This window comes from Azolla caroliniana, unplaced genomic scaffold (genome assembly GCF_043228905.1).
Source record: "Azolla caroliniana isolate FFs.n. ecotype wild unplaced genomic scaffold, voAzoCaro1.0.p SCAF_6, whole genome shotgun sequence".
Taxonomy (NCBI): Eukaryota; Viridiplantae; Streptophyta; class Polypodiopsida; order Salviniales; family Salviniaceae; genus Azolla; species Azolla caroliniana.
In genome coordinates this window covers 5,326,348-5,341,710 of record NW_028230441.1, presented here as the reverse complement: position 1 = coordinate 5,341,710, position 15,363 = coordinate 5,326,348, and the positions used below count along the sequence as shown (strand labels likewise).

General features: G+C 36.9%; 2 protein-coding genes and 1 pseudogene across 3 annotated transcripts in view; 2 read left to right on the top strand and 1 right to left on the bottom strand.

Moving 5' to 3' along the window:
- The first annotated feature begins 143 nt into the window (after positions 1–143).
- LOC147862776 (calcium-transporting ATPase 4, plasma membrane-type-like) lies at positions 144–8,060 on the top strand. Its single transcript, XM_087321624.1, has 7 exons — positions 144–323; positions 645–699; positions 785–2,664; positions 3,542–3,697; positions 3,957–4,128; positions 7,221–7,507; positions 7,604–8,060. The coding sequence occupies exons 1-7, from the start codon at positions 195–197 to the stop codon at positions 7,946–7,948; spliced, it is 3,024 nt and encodes a 1,007-aa protein (XP_087177750.1). The 5' UTR covers positions 144–194; the 3' UTR covers positions 7,949–8,060.
- Positions 8,061–13,244: 5,184 nt separating this feature from the next.
- On the bottom strand, positions 13,245–15,271 carry LOC147862775 (uncharacterized). Its single transcript, XM_087321146.1, has one exon. The coding sequence runs from the start codon at positions 15,225–15,227 to the stop codon at positions 13,245–13,247; it is 1,983 nt and encodes a 660-aa protein (XP_087177272.1). The 5' UTR covers positions 15,228–15,271.
- Positions 14,250–15,363, top strand: part of LOC147862765 (uncharacterized) — an 89,987-nt pseudogene continuing 88,873 nt past the window's right edge. Inside the window, exon 1 of the transcript XR_015529946.1 lies at positions 14,250–14,275. The product of XR_015529946.1 is annotated as an uncharacterized LOC147862765, transcript variant X2 (transcript). The remainder of the gene's footprint in view (positions 14,276–15,363) is intronic.

Sequence of the window (15,363 nt, the reverse complement as noted above, 5' to 3'; positions counted from 1 at the left end):
TGGGAGCTTCGTAACGCTCCGTTTGATTCTTCTCTGTCTCTCTGTTTGTCTGTCTGTCTGTCTGTCTGTCTGTAGAGAGTGAGCGCGCGTGAGAGAAACCCACAGACACACAGGAATTGAGATTTTTATTTATTTTTTATGACTCTCCCTCTCTCTTCTCCTTCTTTCCTCTCCTCCGCCAGTTCTCTGCGTCCATGGATTCCTTCGTCGTTCCTCACAAATCTCCCTCCCTGGAAGACCTTGACGCATGGAGGAAGAACGTCTTCTCCCTCAACAAATCTCGCAGGTTTCGATACACAGCTAACCTTGCGAAGCGGCGTGAGGTATGCACTCTCAACATTTCCTGGAAAGGACTGAAATTTTGAGCTTTCTCATGCAAATGTATGCCATTGGAATGATGAATTTGTTTGATAGAAGCTAAAAGATCTGTAAGTTCTGAGTAGTTTCTGTGTCAGAAAGACGGATTTGGTGAAAGAACCGTGAAATTTGTGCAGAACCGTGAAATTTAAGTTGTTTTCTGTAAATGTAAAGGTATTGGATAGGTTGATTTCTCCCTTTGCCCCCAAGCAAAATAGAAATGTGAATAGTGAACTTGTAATTTCTCCTGCAGAGTGTAATTATGTCCTTTTCCTACGCACTTGCAGGTGAGAGATTTCAAGATTGCCGTGCTGGCGACCCAGGCTGCCTTAATTTTCATAGGTTGAAGGTCAAAACCCGCCCCTATCATTTGTCTTAACCATGGAACCACAAGTGTTAACTTGGTTTTTAACTATACCCTCTACAGGAAAGAGGTTTACCATCACTCCACATCAATTGGAAGAGATTCGAGATAATCCCGGGCTTTATAGAAAGCTTAATGGAATTGGAGGAATTGCTGCAAAGCTGGATGTCCGGTCTATTGACCAGGGAATCAATGGGTCTGATGTGGACATAAAGGAAAGGACAAAAGAGTTTGGTTCCAATACGTATGAAGAGGAACCACGGCGTGGTTTTTTGCTATATGTTTGGGAGGCTTGCCAAGATTTAACACTAATCATTTTAGCTGTTTGTGCTGTAGTTTCTTTGGCAGTAGGCATTCCCACTGAAGGATTCTCTAGAGGTTGGTATGATGGTGTGGGAATCCTTCTTAGTATCTTCATTGTGGTGCTTGTCACAGCAACTAGCGATTACAAACAATCTTTTCAGTTTCTGATTCTTGAGAATGAAAAGAAAAAAATAAATGTAGAGGTTATTCGGGGTGGCAATAGAATGGAGATTTCTATATATGATCTTGTGGTGGGAGATGTAGTAAACCTCTCAACAGGGGATCAAGTTCCCGCGGACGGCCTCTTCTTGTCAGGATACTCACTCACAATTGATCAATCAAGCTTGACAGGAGAAAGTGAGCCATTCCATCCTAGTAAGGAAAAACCTTTTTTGTTGGGAGGAAGCATGGTATTAAACGGGTGTGGAAGAATGTTAGTTACAGCAGTTGGGATGGGCACTGAGTGGGGGAAGTTGATGGCTAAGCTTAGTGAAGGTGGCGATAATGAGACACCTTTGCAGGTTCGGTTGAATGGAGTGGCAACCATTGTGGGGAAAATTGGGCTTGGTTTTTCCCTTCTTACTTTTGGTGTGCTTATGATACGGTTTATACTTGCGCGATTCGGAGAGGGTTTCAACCATTGGAGGATGGATTACCTTATTGAAATTGTGAACTACTTTGCAATTGCAGTGACGATTCTTGTAGTGGCTGTACCAGAGGGGCTACCACTTGCAGTTACATTGAGCCTTGCATATGCAATGAAACAGATGATGGATGATAAGGCTCTTGTCAGGAATTTGGCAGCATGTGAGACGATGGGTTCTGCCACATGCATTTGCAGTGATAAGACCGGAACATTAACCACCAATAAAATGACTGTTGTCAAAGTGTTTTGTGCGGGGCAGACAAGCACTACCCAAGATGATCAGATGAATCTCTCTGGAAAAGCATTAGAGCTATTTCTCCAGAACATCTTCCTGAATACAAGTGGCGATTTTGTGGAGCTCCGTGATAACAGTCAAGTCTATGGTTCTCCTACGGAGGCTGCAATTCTAAGACTTGGATTATCGTTAGGAGGAAAATTCTCTAAAGTGAGATCAGTCTGTGAGATTGTTAGAGTCGCACCGTTCAATTCAGTGGAAAAGAAAATGTCTGTTCTAGTGAAGCTGGAAGATGGAGGGTATAGGTCCTTTTGCAAAGGAGCAGCAGAGATAGTTTTGAAAGCGTGTGATCATTGGATGGATGAACATGGAATATCAATTCCTCTAGATTCATCAAGGATGCAAGAATTGGAGAATGTCATCCAGGAATTTTCAAAGGATGCCCTTCGAACTCTATGCTTGGCATACATAGACCATGAGAATATACCTGACAGGGAAGAAGTTGTTCCCATGGTTGGTCTAACCTTTATGGCCATTGTTGGGATCAAGGATCCTATTCGACCTGAGGTAAAGGAGGCTGTACAACTGTGTTTCAAAGCTGGTATTAAAGTACGCATGGTGACTGGAGATAATCTGGATACTGCGAAAGCGATAGCTCGTGAGTGCAATATTCTCACTGATGATGGATTGGCTATTGAGGGTCCTGTTTTCCGCCAATGGTCTATCAATGAGAGACTAGATAAACTTCCAAAGATCCAGGCAAGCTTACTCATTCTTATTTATTACATCTCTTTTCTCATGCATCTTAGGTTCCATTGTCATCATTCTTGTCCTAGCTTTTCATACCATTTCTGGTGTTGGACGGCATACACTTGTACATCTGTTTGTCTCATAGGCCAATTTCAGCCTTCATCAGATGTTACACAGTTTGTCTTTCTTTCTTTCTCTCGTTTAGTCTCTCTCTCTACACATGCATGTATACATCCAGTTACTCCTTTGCACATGCCACATACACGCTTAACTGCTCAATCCGGACTATTCTGGTATTATAAAGGTACATCAAATTTGAAAGGCTTACATATTTAAGTCTAAATAAATACTGATACAAAATCAAGAGAATCAGTTACACTACTGTAAATAAGTAAATAAATCAATTATAAAAGATCCCATGAAGCTCAATGACAGACAAAAAGGGGTATGAAAATACATACAAAAGATAAACTAAAACGCAGGCAACACTATCCTCCAGGGGATAGTCTTCAGAAAGAGCTTTTTCTGGGACAGCACCTCTCTTTCTGGTGCCACCCTGGTGTTTGATCAAAGTTTGGGTTTCCGTTTTCTGTCATTTTCCATGTCCCTCCTCCATCTTTATGGTCTTGACAATTGCGGTCTTTGAGCCGATCATTGTAAAGGTGATTAGTTCAATCTTTGAGTTTCATATCTCTACTGTTAGTTCTCTTTTCACTTCATTTAAGGCCTCTCTATGTTTCATGTTTCATAAGTTCAAATTCCTAGTTTGCTTCTATGTTTGTGTATATATTTATGCGCAAAGCTAGTCTGTTTTGGTTGTATGGCTGAGATAAAAGTCTTCAGTTAAAGTTTGAGTTCATCAATTCTCTGTTATCTAGTTTGGCAGGTTTTAGCAAGGTTTAGTCCTAGTGACAAATTAATGCTAGTACAACATCTAAAAGAGCAACAAGAAGTTGTTGCTGTCACTGGTGATGGAACAAATGATGCACCAGCTTTGCATGAAGCAGATATTGGACTCGCGATGGGCATATCTGGAACTGAGGTAGATAACTGTGTTTCTATATCATTTTCTTTTGCAAAATTCATGCATACATAATGATGCACATAGAGGAGACATTTTTCTAGTCTGACATGGTATACTTGTTGGAAGCCTCAATGTGAGTGTGGCAACACATTCATGTTTATACAATGCTAAAAGCTAGTTAAAATAATGTGTGAAAGAAAATGAATGAATAATAGATAGAATAATAATATATAACTTACAAAATAGCTTTGTTTTTATTGATCATGTTCTAGTACAGGTGGCCAAATCAAGCGCTGATGTCATAATATTGGATGATAACTTTTCAAGTATTGTCAATGTGGCAAAATGGGGTCGTTCTGTGTACACAAATATCCAGAAATTCGTTCAGTTTCAGCTGACTGTGAATATTGTAGCACTGGTGATTAACTTTTTCTCTGCATGCGTCACAGGTATTTCATCCTGATCGTGTTCTCAAAAACCATATTTATCATGTCCTATACTGAAACAATTTCTCAATCAACATATCCTTCTGACACTGTCCCCATTTCAGAATATATTATTATTATTATTAGATAGTGAATATGGTTTTAAATTTCTCGGTGTTTTATTGTAATCTATGACATTCATCTGGTGATCATATGTCTTTGCTGTAAATGTTCTTAATAAGGGATATTAAACATTTGGGGTAGCACGTCAAGCCAACATACAAACTATAGGGAGAACATAGCATACTTATGATTCCTGTAGAGCTTAATGTATCAGGTAATTCTATTGGAAAATTTTAGTTTGAGTTTATGATGTGAATATGTGTTGGAAAGTGCTCTTCCAATGAAATTTTCCTTTTTAGTCACCTGGAGGCAGTAGAATGGGCATTGGAACACTAATATAGCGTTGACCTTGAATGCGACAAATGGCACATAGAGTGTGGCGCCCTTGAGGCCTATCAGAGCACATTACTAGCTCATTAGCGTGAAACAAGGATGCCCATTTTCTCTGACACCTTTGGACTCTACATTGATGAGATATCAGACCATATGTTATGAGCCGGGAAAGATGGTATGAACCTTGGATATACTGCCTTGTATATCATGCGTTATGCTCATGACTCTTCATGATTTCAGAGCTGCAGATTGTCCTAAATCTAGTAAGTTTTGCATCTAGAATAAATCAAGTTTATGATTTTGCATGCTTCCATTACTGTTAGGTGACTCGCAATATTCCCTGTAATGTTGGTGGTGTCTTATGTATGCCAGCTCCCTAGGGTGCTTCGCCTTGGTATTTGTAGCTTCTGATAGACTGATCAAAGGCTATTCAACCTTGGCTATGCTGGAGTGGAGATGTTCAGTTACAGAAGGGTGGCTTTTGAACACACTGGTCACACTGGTCACATCAGCTTTTGAACACACTTCTGGACTCTCAGCGAATTTTTGAACACAGATTGAGAGACTGAAAATAAGTATGATGTCATGCCTAACGTGCAGTAAGGTCTTGATACCACATACCAGTGGATACCCTCTTCAAGATGGTCTGTTTTATCCAGAGAATGAGAGAGTTTCTAGCATGTAAAATCACAGCAGCTTAGGTAACTGGGTTATGTTACTGCAGGTGACATTGATTTCCAACACATCCACCTCTCTTGCAGTGAGAGAAATACAATGCTCAGATATGAATTATGGAAGCTTTGCATAAGGGAGACCTGGGTATAGAGAGCCCCTTTCAACTGACAGGATATATAAATGCTGATGGGTTTAATTCTAGCAGATTGGTTCATTCAGTGGCCTTTCTACATTGACATATAAATGCCCCACAACTTACAGATAGGGATGGGACATGTCACCCTCAAAGGGTCACATTTTCATCACCATTTGCACGTGGTAGAGTCACCCTCCAGCAGGCGCATATGATAAGAGTCAGGAGATGACCAAAAGCCCCAAAACAGAGCTTCCAGTCTCCATCATAGACAGATAGCCAAGATCACATCCTGATACTCCCATACTGCTCACGGTAGGACTGCCTAAATGGTGGCATGTTTGCCCCATGACCAGTCATGTATTTCATTCTACACTCTTCGATTATTACAGGCTAGGGAGGACCACATTTTAGCTGCATTTCATCAGTTTCCTACCTTTAAACCTTGGGCATATAGGCGTTATCAGATTCGGGAGCTGCTACAACTAATCATGCTTGTACTGTGAGATCACATAAGCATCTCATGTTTCATTGCTACCATTCTCTTACGAATGTGGTACCATTTCTGGTAGTGACAAACATACATACATCTTTGTACATCTACTTTCTCTTAGACAAATTTTGGCCATTAGTAGATTAAAAAATCAATAAATCATGCTTGTACTGTGAGATCACATAAGCATCTCATGTTTCATTGCTACCATTCTCTTACGAATGTGGTACCATTTCTGGTAGTGACAAACATACATACACCTTTGTACATCTACATTCTCTTAGACCAATTATGGCCATTAGTAGATTAAAAAATCAATAAGTCATTTCTTTCCCTCTTTGTAAAGGATATAATCATCAATTGCAAGTCTGAATATTTCTTCTTTTCACACATGAGTGTGATTGTATTCTTGGTGTTTGTCTGAGTCTTTTGCTGTGCAGTTGGTTTTTTTGTGATGGGAATTTTGATGTCACAAATTTCTGGAATAATCAGGGACACTATTACTCTCCTCTCATTCATCTGTGTGATATTTTACTTCACATTGAGTTGGAAATCTTGCATTGTGTAGGATGAGTATGTGTTTTCATTGTCTAAGGCCTTCATAATGCTTGGGATCCCTGGCCTCTAGTTTTTTTTCTGTTTTTTGTGTTGGCCTCTTCTGTTTTTCTGCATTATACAAGTATTATGGTTTCAACTTTGTACCAAAACAAGTCACCATTTCTTTATAGAAACAGCATAATAGTTACGTTCATAAACCCAAAACCCTTTGACAGGGAGGTGCTATTTTTGTTCCTTTGTGACATTATACAGTGACTTGTAGGTGAAGTTTTTGTTCTTATGGTCTCACCATTTCTATGTAGAATGGAATAAATCCAAAATCCTTTGTTGTGTAGGCGAAGTTTTTGTTATTTTGTAGCATTATGTAGAGACCATTTTATTTTATTTACTTGTTTCTCCAAAATTCTTGAAATGGAGCTGTGTGGTCAGCATGAAATGGCTGAAGACCAATGGTCAATGAACCTTAAACCTGATGAACTGAGGTTGGTGGTGGGGTCTGGGATTGGCATGTGGCTGGTTCATTGGGCATTGGATGTTTCACACAGGCATGCAGTGCCCTCTTGCCTGGGAGGCCTGATCTCGTTTTATGAACCTTTCAAATTAGGAGGGACAATAAAAATACCAATACTCTGAAGAGCTAATGATAGGAACATGACTTTCATCATGCCAATACCCCGAAAAGCTAATGATAGTACTAATGCTTGATTTTATGTCAATGGCAAGTTGCAAGTACTTTGGTCATGCAAAGTTAATATTAATGCTTGAATATGCACCAACTATGTTCATTTATGCTTTGGTCAGGTGATGTCCCTCTTACAGCTGTGCAGCTGTTGTGGGTGAATCTCATCATGGATACGCTAGGAGCATTAGCATTGGCCACTGAGGCTCCTTATCCGGAGTTGATGGAGAAGCCACCTGTTGGTCGACAAGGAAACTTCATCACAAATGTGATGTGGAGAAACATATGGGGCCAGGCGGTGTATCAACTCATTGTTCTATGGACCTTACAATTTCAAGGAGAAAGATTACTACATCTAAGTGGCCTTGTTCTTAAAACCTTGATATTCAACTCTTTTGTTTTTTGCCAGGTAAGTTCAGTAAGCTTATTCTATTTTTGTGTGTTTGTTTTTTATTTAGTTCCTGAAGAAAGCATGCTGCATTCTAACTACCTGTATTAATTGTAGGTTTTTAATGAGATCAATTCGCGTGAGATGGAAAGATTGAACGTGTTTCAGAATATTTCCACGAATGTTGTATTTTTGTCTGTCCTACTCTTTACAGTAGTTTTTCAAGTAGTCATTGTTGAGTTCCTTGGAGTGTTTGCTAATACTGTGCCTCTTAATGCAACACAGTGGGCAATTAGTGTCCTATTGGGATGCTTAAGTCTCTTTGTTGGCGTTTTGATTAAGCTCATACCAGTGCCTTCCAAACCTTTCATAGAAATACTATGGGGGATGATAGGAAGGACAAGTCAAGGGGATGGTTTGCATAATGGCTATAAAAGATTGCCATCAGACGAAAGTAGTTAATGAAAACGGGTAGGTGTTATTTTCGGTAAACATTGACACCTTCTCCAAGCTTGTACTGCAATCTCTCCTTTCCTTCCACATTGGATTTTGTATGCTTATTGCCATTGGACAAAAGTAGTTAATGAAAACGGGTAGGTGTTATTTTCGGTAAACATTGACACCTTCTCCAAAGCTTTTACTGCAATCTCCCCTTTCCTTCCACATTGGATATCTTAATAATATGCTTATTGCTTGGTGTAGTCATGATGATGTCTATTGAGATTGTAAACATCTATTTCCTCTTTTTTAACTTTTATTTTTTTTTGTTACAATTATTGGGTGATATAACAATACAAATACATGCTGACAAAATCATCGTCAAACATCAAGAACTTCACACCAGGGGATGTATCATGTAATAGTGAGTTTACATGCTGACAAAATCATTGTCAAACATCACGGCCCTTTGCACCAGGGGATGTATATGTGATGTAGCAGTAAATTATCTTTTACATGTTTCCCTCCAAAGGAATTGCATCAGCAAATTTGGTTACTTGGATAGGCATGTTTGTTTTGCACATCTAGACAACTGTTCTGGCTTTGAGAGAGGGCATTCTCTTGTTGGGGGGGATCAATGGGCACCTTTTAAACAAGAATCTGTAATTGTTAGCTAAGAGCTTGATCCAAGATGGTAAGAGATGCTAGATATGTTGAGCTAAGTGCAATTGGGCTGATCACGCTGATTGATGATAAAATAAGATGGTGAAATATTTCTTGATCTGAAAATAGAAATGGTTTGCATAACAAAAAATATTTGAAATACATCATAACTAAATACTTGTGTCCTAGTAAATACATTTGAAAATCCACGGGATATTTTTATATCGTGGCCAAGCCTACCTTAAAAGGAAAATGCTAGTATAATGATTCGGAATGGACCATAGTGATCATATCATGTTCCTTTTTATTTTTTGGGTATTGAAAGTAATTGACAAGATGCTAATCAACAATATAGAAGAACAAAGTATGAGTAAAATGTGATAAAGTTGTGCATTATTTGACATTTTATATGGGAAAAAGTTAATTACAACATGGCCACAAAAACTTTAGAAATCGCCCAACACAAAAACGTTTTGTTTGTCTCACCCAAATGAGGGCAAATTTTCGTTGGTATGATGGGCAATGTAGAGAATAGACAAGTATTTTCATTTAACTAAAGAGGAGAAGATAAAGGTAAGAAGGAATAAATTAGAATTGGTAAAATGAAAATGTGAGTTTATTAGCTCAACAAACATCAAGAAAGCCAAACTTATTCCATTTTCAACATATTTTCATAGTGGGCTTAAACCCATACAATAGTGTTCTCATACACAACCGTGGAAATTATACTTGAGTAGTTTTCCATAGACTTGTGCCACTAGATATGTTGATATACTTTTTACCCAAGTTTAGAGATTATACTCTATATCAAATCTAGATCCAAATGAGTAGATGCCTTATGCGAGCGTTTTAAGTTTTACACATGATGATGTGAACAAGGGACTATGATTAGGAAATGATATATTGATGTTGATGTGTCTAATGGCCAAATTGCTAAAGTGGGTTAGTTATCTTAGTCTACCTTATTCAACATTTTGTTAAAGCAAGGTTTCCTTCACTCTTCACATGTGAAGAAGGTGGAACTACTCCATTAAAGAATTGGGTTAAAATAATCATCAAGTAGTTTACATGCTAAGATCATTGCATAGATTGACATTAAAAATGCCATAGTGGTTGGACAACTAGGTTCTAGTCTAGATGATAGATTCAATTTTGGGAAATAGAAAACCTTACATTGGCAACCTTTGTAGGTTTCAATATGATGGATAAGAAGAATTTAAATGGGAGCATGGATCACTTACGAATACTACATGTAGTAAAGTTACTACATGAAAATGTATAATTGTTTAATTTGTCTTCCTCATTTGTGGAAAGATTCTTAGAGCTAATGAAGAGTAACTTTAATGTCAAATTGGAGCTCATGGGGGAGATGAAACATGATTGTATGGTTATGTGATTGCGTATGTTGATGATGTGGTTCTATTTTTGAGATATGTGGATGGATTACCAAGACACTTGAAAATCTCCAAACTTTTACATTGTTTGTCTTCGTTATAAATCAGCTTTAATTGCAGCTCATGGAGGAGATGAAACACTATTTTGTTGATGTGGTTCTATTCTCAAGTGTCAATGGATTACAAAGACACTTGGATGTTTAACGACTTTTGTGATGACAAATGATGGGTGCTACAAGGGAATGTGTATAACCAAAATCTCTACAAAGCAGAGCTTGTAATTGTTCTTGACAATTATGATGATCATGGGTTGTGTATTGAAAGGAGCTTATATTGGAAATAAGTTGTGAAACAAATAGCTAATGGTGGTCTTTAGAAGCCTTGTATTTGGTACAAATGAAAATGTGCCGAAACTAAAATGAGAAATTTGAAATGAATAAAGAACTATATGTGACTTCAATACAATGAATTAGTGTCAAGCCAAATACAATTACGTAATTCCATGGCTTTAACTATATTTGTAGATAGATGTTTTATAAACAAGAAGAAATCATTTGCCGCTACTTGAATGATCAATTGTATCCTTAACGAGAGAGCAATTCAAACAATTTCCTCACATTTTGCCATGTTATGCATTGTTAACAAGCATAAATAACTAGTCAAGGGCTCAAGGGGCATCCTTCTCATACTAATGTGTCAAAAGTATCATCCTAGTCATTCCATCTTTTAGCATACCATGTGACATTGCAACTAACCCCAACTTGAGAGTGAGGCATGACATCCTTCTATTGAAACCCATAAGAGATATAAGTTGGACAATAAATGACCAATTTACATGATCATATGCCTTCTTCGTATCTATTTGTTATAATTTATTGTTCAATTCCTTACATAATCCACAATCATATGCATGTTAGTCATTTGACAAAGGAAATGTAATTCCAATTATTAGGAGTGCTAGTGTTTATATATTAAGAGGACATTGTGAACTCAAATTATCTTTTACTCTATAGTTGACGAAACAAACAAGAGTGGTTGTCAAGATCTTTTGAGATACTAACTACAATGTGTAAAACTTAAACAAACCCTTCCTTCCTCAATTAGAAAACTATTAATGCCCGAGGTTAATAACAAAACATGTGAATAGCCCATAGGGCATGAGATTACAAATGGATTTCACAATATTAAGTCTAGTTTGGCCACTTTGTAGGTTGAGAATGCTGGATTAAGAAAGAAATTCCCTTTATTAAATAAGGTTTACAAGATTTTGGGATAAATAATTACAAGTTCAGTGGTAATTTTTTAGAAATAAAACAAGATCTAAGAACCCTAAAATTCATGAAGATGAAGAAAATAAAACCCTAAGACCTCAAGTGCGTTGAGGAGAAGAAGAAGGTGATGAAAAAGAAAAGAATAAATAGAGAAGATAAGTTCATGAGTGGAGCTTCTTTATAGGATTCAAGAGGCTTTCCCACGAATAAAATTAGTAGGTGTTTTTTTATTTTAGCACGAATAAAATTAGTAGGTGTTTTCCGTCTTGACGCTTTTTTATTTTAACACACCATTTTTTTAAATTTTTCACTTGTATGCACTACTTTTGCCTCTTGGCGCGTGATGCTAGCAAAAAGATAATCATAAATTATAATATATTAATTCACTTGAACCTTTAACCTCCCACTTTTACCAATTGAGCTAATCCTTTAACCAATACTATTTATTTCTTACCACACCCTCAACCTATCATTTAGTCTTTCTGATATTCTATTTTAACTTATTTCCTTCTATGCATTTCCCATAGCATGACATGTAACAATATGGATTCATCATTGACCTATCTTATATGGATATGCATCTATCCAATGTGATAGGGCAACTCGAATTTGCTAATAGTGTCATCAAGGAGTGGAATATGAAGAACACTATGTTTGTCATTGTCCCTTTAAACAAGACTTTCAAACATTATGCATGGTAATGGAATATGAGGACAAATGATGTTTAGGGCTTTCCTGGTTAGAACTCAAGAGACATGAAAAGTTATTGAAGGACAACCATACAACCACACAACCTCATTAACAAAGAACAACCATAGCTTTCTTTGACCCCATCTCATGTTGCAAGTCAATAAAGGGTTACACAAATGGGCTCTCGACTAGGACATAACAAAGGGGTTATAATAGATTGGACACATAGGCCCCAACCGCGTGGACCACAATCTCACCATGCTTGTTTGTCATCAAGAGATAAAGACCATTATCTCCCCCCATCACAAGAGTTTCGTTGCTTCAAAGACCTCTTCATTTTGGATCCACCTATGCTAGAGAGCTTTCAAAGACAAAAAATACAATATATATGACTTTGAGAGTTTTAGATGTACCAATGACAAGATAATTTAGTCTCTTTTTATCTTTTTTACTTTTTTTTTACTTAGTAAGATTTATTTATTTATTTAGATTTATTGTTGTTAATGATGATACAATGTTCAATGTATCATATAATCAATGATTAACCCTAAGTTGTCAAATTATCCCCACATGTCTTCTTAGAGTGCACATTTTGAGATCACATTCCAAATGAGTAACTAATGTGCAACCCGACCATATGGGTCGATGAGGTGTCAATGTAGGAAATCATAGATGAGTATGACAAAATGTACTTAGGAAAGACGAATGTTGGGTAATATGATTGACTAGTCTGGTCGACTAGAAAAATATTCTCTATGGGCAAGTTAAGATGTACTTAGTCTTGAAGTATGTGTCATTGACTTAAGATAAGTACTATCTAGCACTAGTTTGTATCTAGGGAGCTAGGTCATATTAAACAAGTAAGTTGACGGAAAAGGAATATCCCCACTATTATGTATTGACTTGCATATTTAATGTGGCACTACATAATACCAAACTGAGAATATAAATGTCCACTCTCTTTCTCTCACATAGTGGTTGTGACCATAGATTGAAGCATGCGTGATATGCGTGGTATTCGACATCCGCAATATTCGTAGTATTCGAGAATATAAAATTGCTCCAAGAATATTATAAAACCATTCGTTTATGGAAAATAAATTTATATAATAAAAATTATTCAATTCACTAAAAAAAAAAGGAAAAATCACCAATTTATAGAAAAATGGAAGGTCTTCAAAATCACACTAACATAAGAAAGAAAAGTTTTAATTAAAGCGATTATGAGCCGTTATATTGTAATTTCTAAATTCTATGTTCTAACTTCTAACTTCTAAGTAATGCTTCGAAATGCTTAAGACTCTATGCACTATCACATTCATCATCCGTATCTTCAAGCTCATCCATAATGTCCTTATGAGCTTCATTTTCATCAATAGCTTGATTTTGCATTCTCAAAAGTCTCTCATTATCTTCTTCTTTGTTGATCATATCTAATGTTGCTTCAATTATGCATAATCCCCTTTCCTTTATTCTTCTTATGAGACAATGATTTGCATGTATGTAAACCAATTTCTCAACATGAGCATGAGTCAATCTATTTCTTTTTTTTGTATGTATCGATGAGAATGTACTCCAATTTCTTTCACAAGAAGATGCACATGAACCTTGAGAAAGCACACGAATTGCAAGCCTTTTTAAGTTTGGAGTGCTTGCTCCAAATGTTTCCCACCACTTAATTGCATCATGCATTCTAGTTGGATCATTTGCCATAGGAACTTGAAATGAACTCTTTTGTTGAGTTTTATAAGCATAGAATTCATCTAATAAAACACCACATAAAGGTATATCACCATTAGTATACCGCATAATAGTTTCCATCCAACTTGTATTCAGCTTCTCATCAATATCTTGAATTTTTTCTCTCCAAATTGGATGTAAAATAAAACCAGTTGCATGCAATGGTGAATGTAGCATTGTCCATCTTTGCATACATATTTCCCGAATTTCATCAAGCAATAAACGATCTACATCTTCAATGTGGTTTATTTCTTCTATCATACGATGAGTACATTCATAAATTAAACCCATGGTTGCACCTTCTCTATCCGCCAATCTAAGAACTTTTAGGATAGGCTTGCATATCTTTACGATCTTCTTTATATTTGCCCAAAAAGAAACATCAAGTATAATTGAAACTATTTCTTCTCCTAGTTGTGTTTTTGATCCTTTCCATTGACACCATTGTTCACTAACCACCATTCTTCGTAATCCACCTTTGACTCTGTCATCCAATAAGTTTGACAACATGATAAAACTATAGGCAAATCTAGTAGTGGAAGGCTTTAACAATTCTTTCTCACTAAACTTACGAAACATTGCCAAAGAATATTGTTTTCGTGTAATAAACACGATTACCTTTGTAGCTAATTTCAAAACATCATGAACCCAAGCACATTTTCCAATATCTTCAAACAACAAATCGATGCAATGACATGTGCATCTGGTAAAAAAGATCATGGGCCACTCTTTCTCTATCATCCTCCCAGCTACTACACAATTAGTTGCATTGTCCATACAAACTTGCACAACATTTGATGGGCCAATATCAAGAATAACATCCTTTAAAATCTTAAAGATATACTCTCCCGATTTATATTCTCCACTAGTGTCAACTGATTTCAGAAACACAGTGCCATACGCAGAAGTAGCCATCACATTAATTATTGGTCTATTCTTGGTATCTGACCAACCATCGCTCACAACAGTGCATCCAATAGTTTTCCATTTTTCTCTAATTTGCATAATCTCATTTTCAACATATTTCACCTCTTCATTCAAGTGCTTTTTGCGCAATTGATAAGGAGATGGTGGCTCATAAGACGGCCCAGCAAGTGCCGCAACTTTTATTAATTCACGAAAATATGTACTTCCCACTTTTACATCCGGTATATCCTCTACAAAAAAAAACCTCCTGATAGCTTCATCAACATTTTTATCAAGTTGCTTTTGCCATAACATCTTCAAAGGTACATTGTCTACTTTCATCTTTTTACTTGATGCATTACCAAACGATGATGAAGGCATTTCATTGATAGACGTTGATTCCACATTCGCATCAACATTTGTGCTACAATTTTCAGCATTACATTCCATTGATGACTCATCATTCATGTCAACATTTGCACAACCAGATACCATTTTTTGTACTTCGGCTTTTATAACAGCATCAATTTGACGGCATTTGTCAACACCTAAACCTTTCAAGCCCAACAAGTGAGCTCGGATTCGAAAGGGGCCACCAACAAATACATGGTGACAATGATTGCATTGAACAACAGGCATACCCTTATCATGTTTTCTCAAAATGGCCACATGATTCCATTCGAAGCTCTTTTGTTTCACCATTGTGTAAATTAACCTTCAGCCTTTGTTGTTCCCTGGACCCTAACCTATGAGAATAACTAAAAGAATTAGGCGA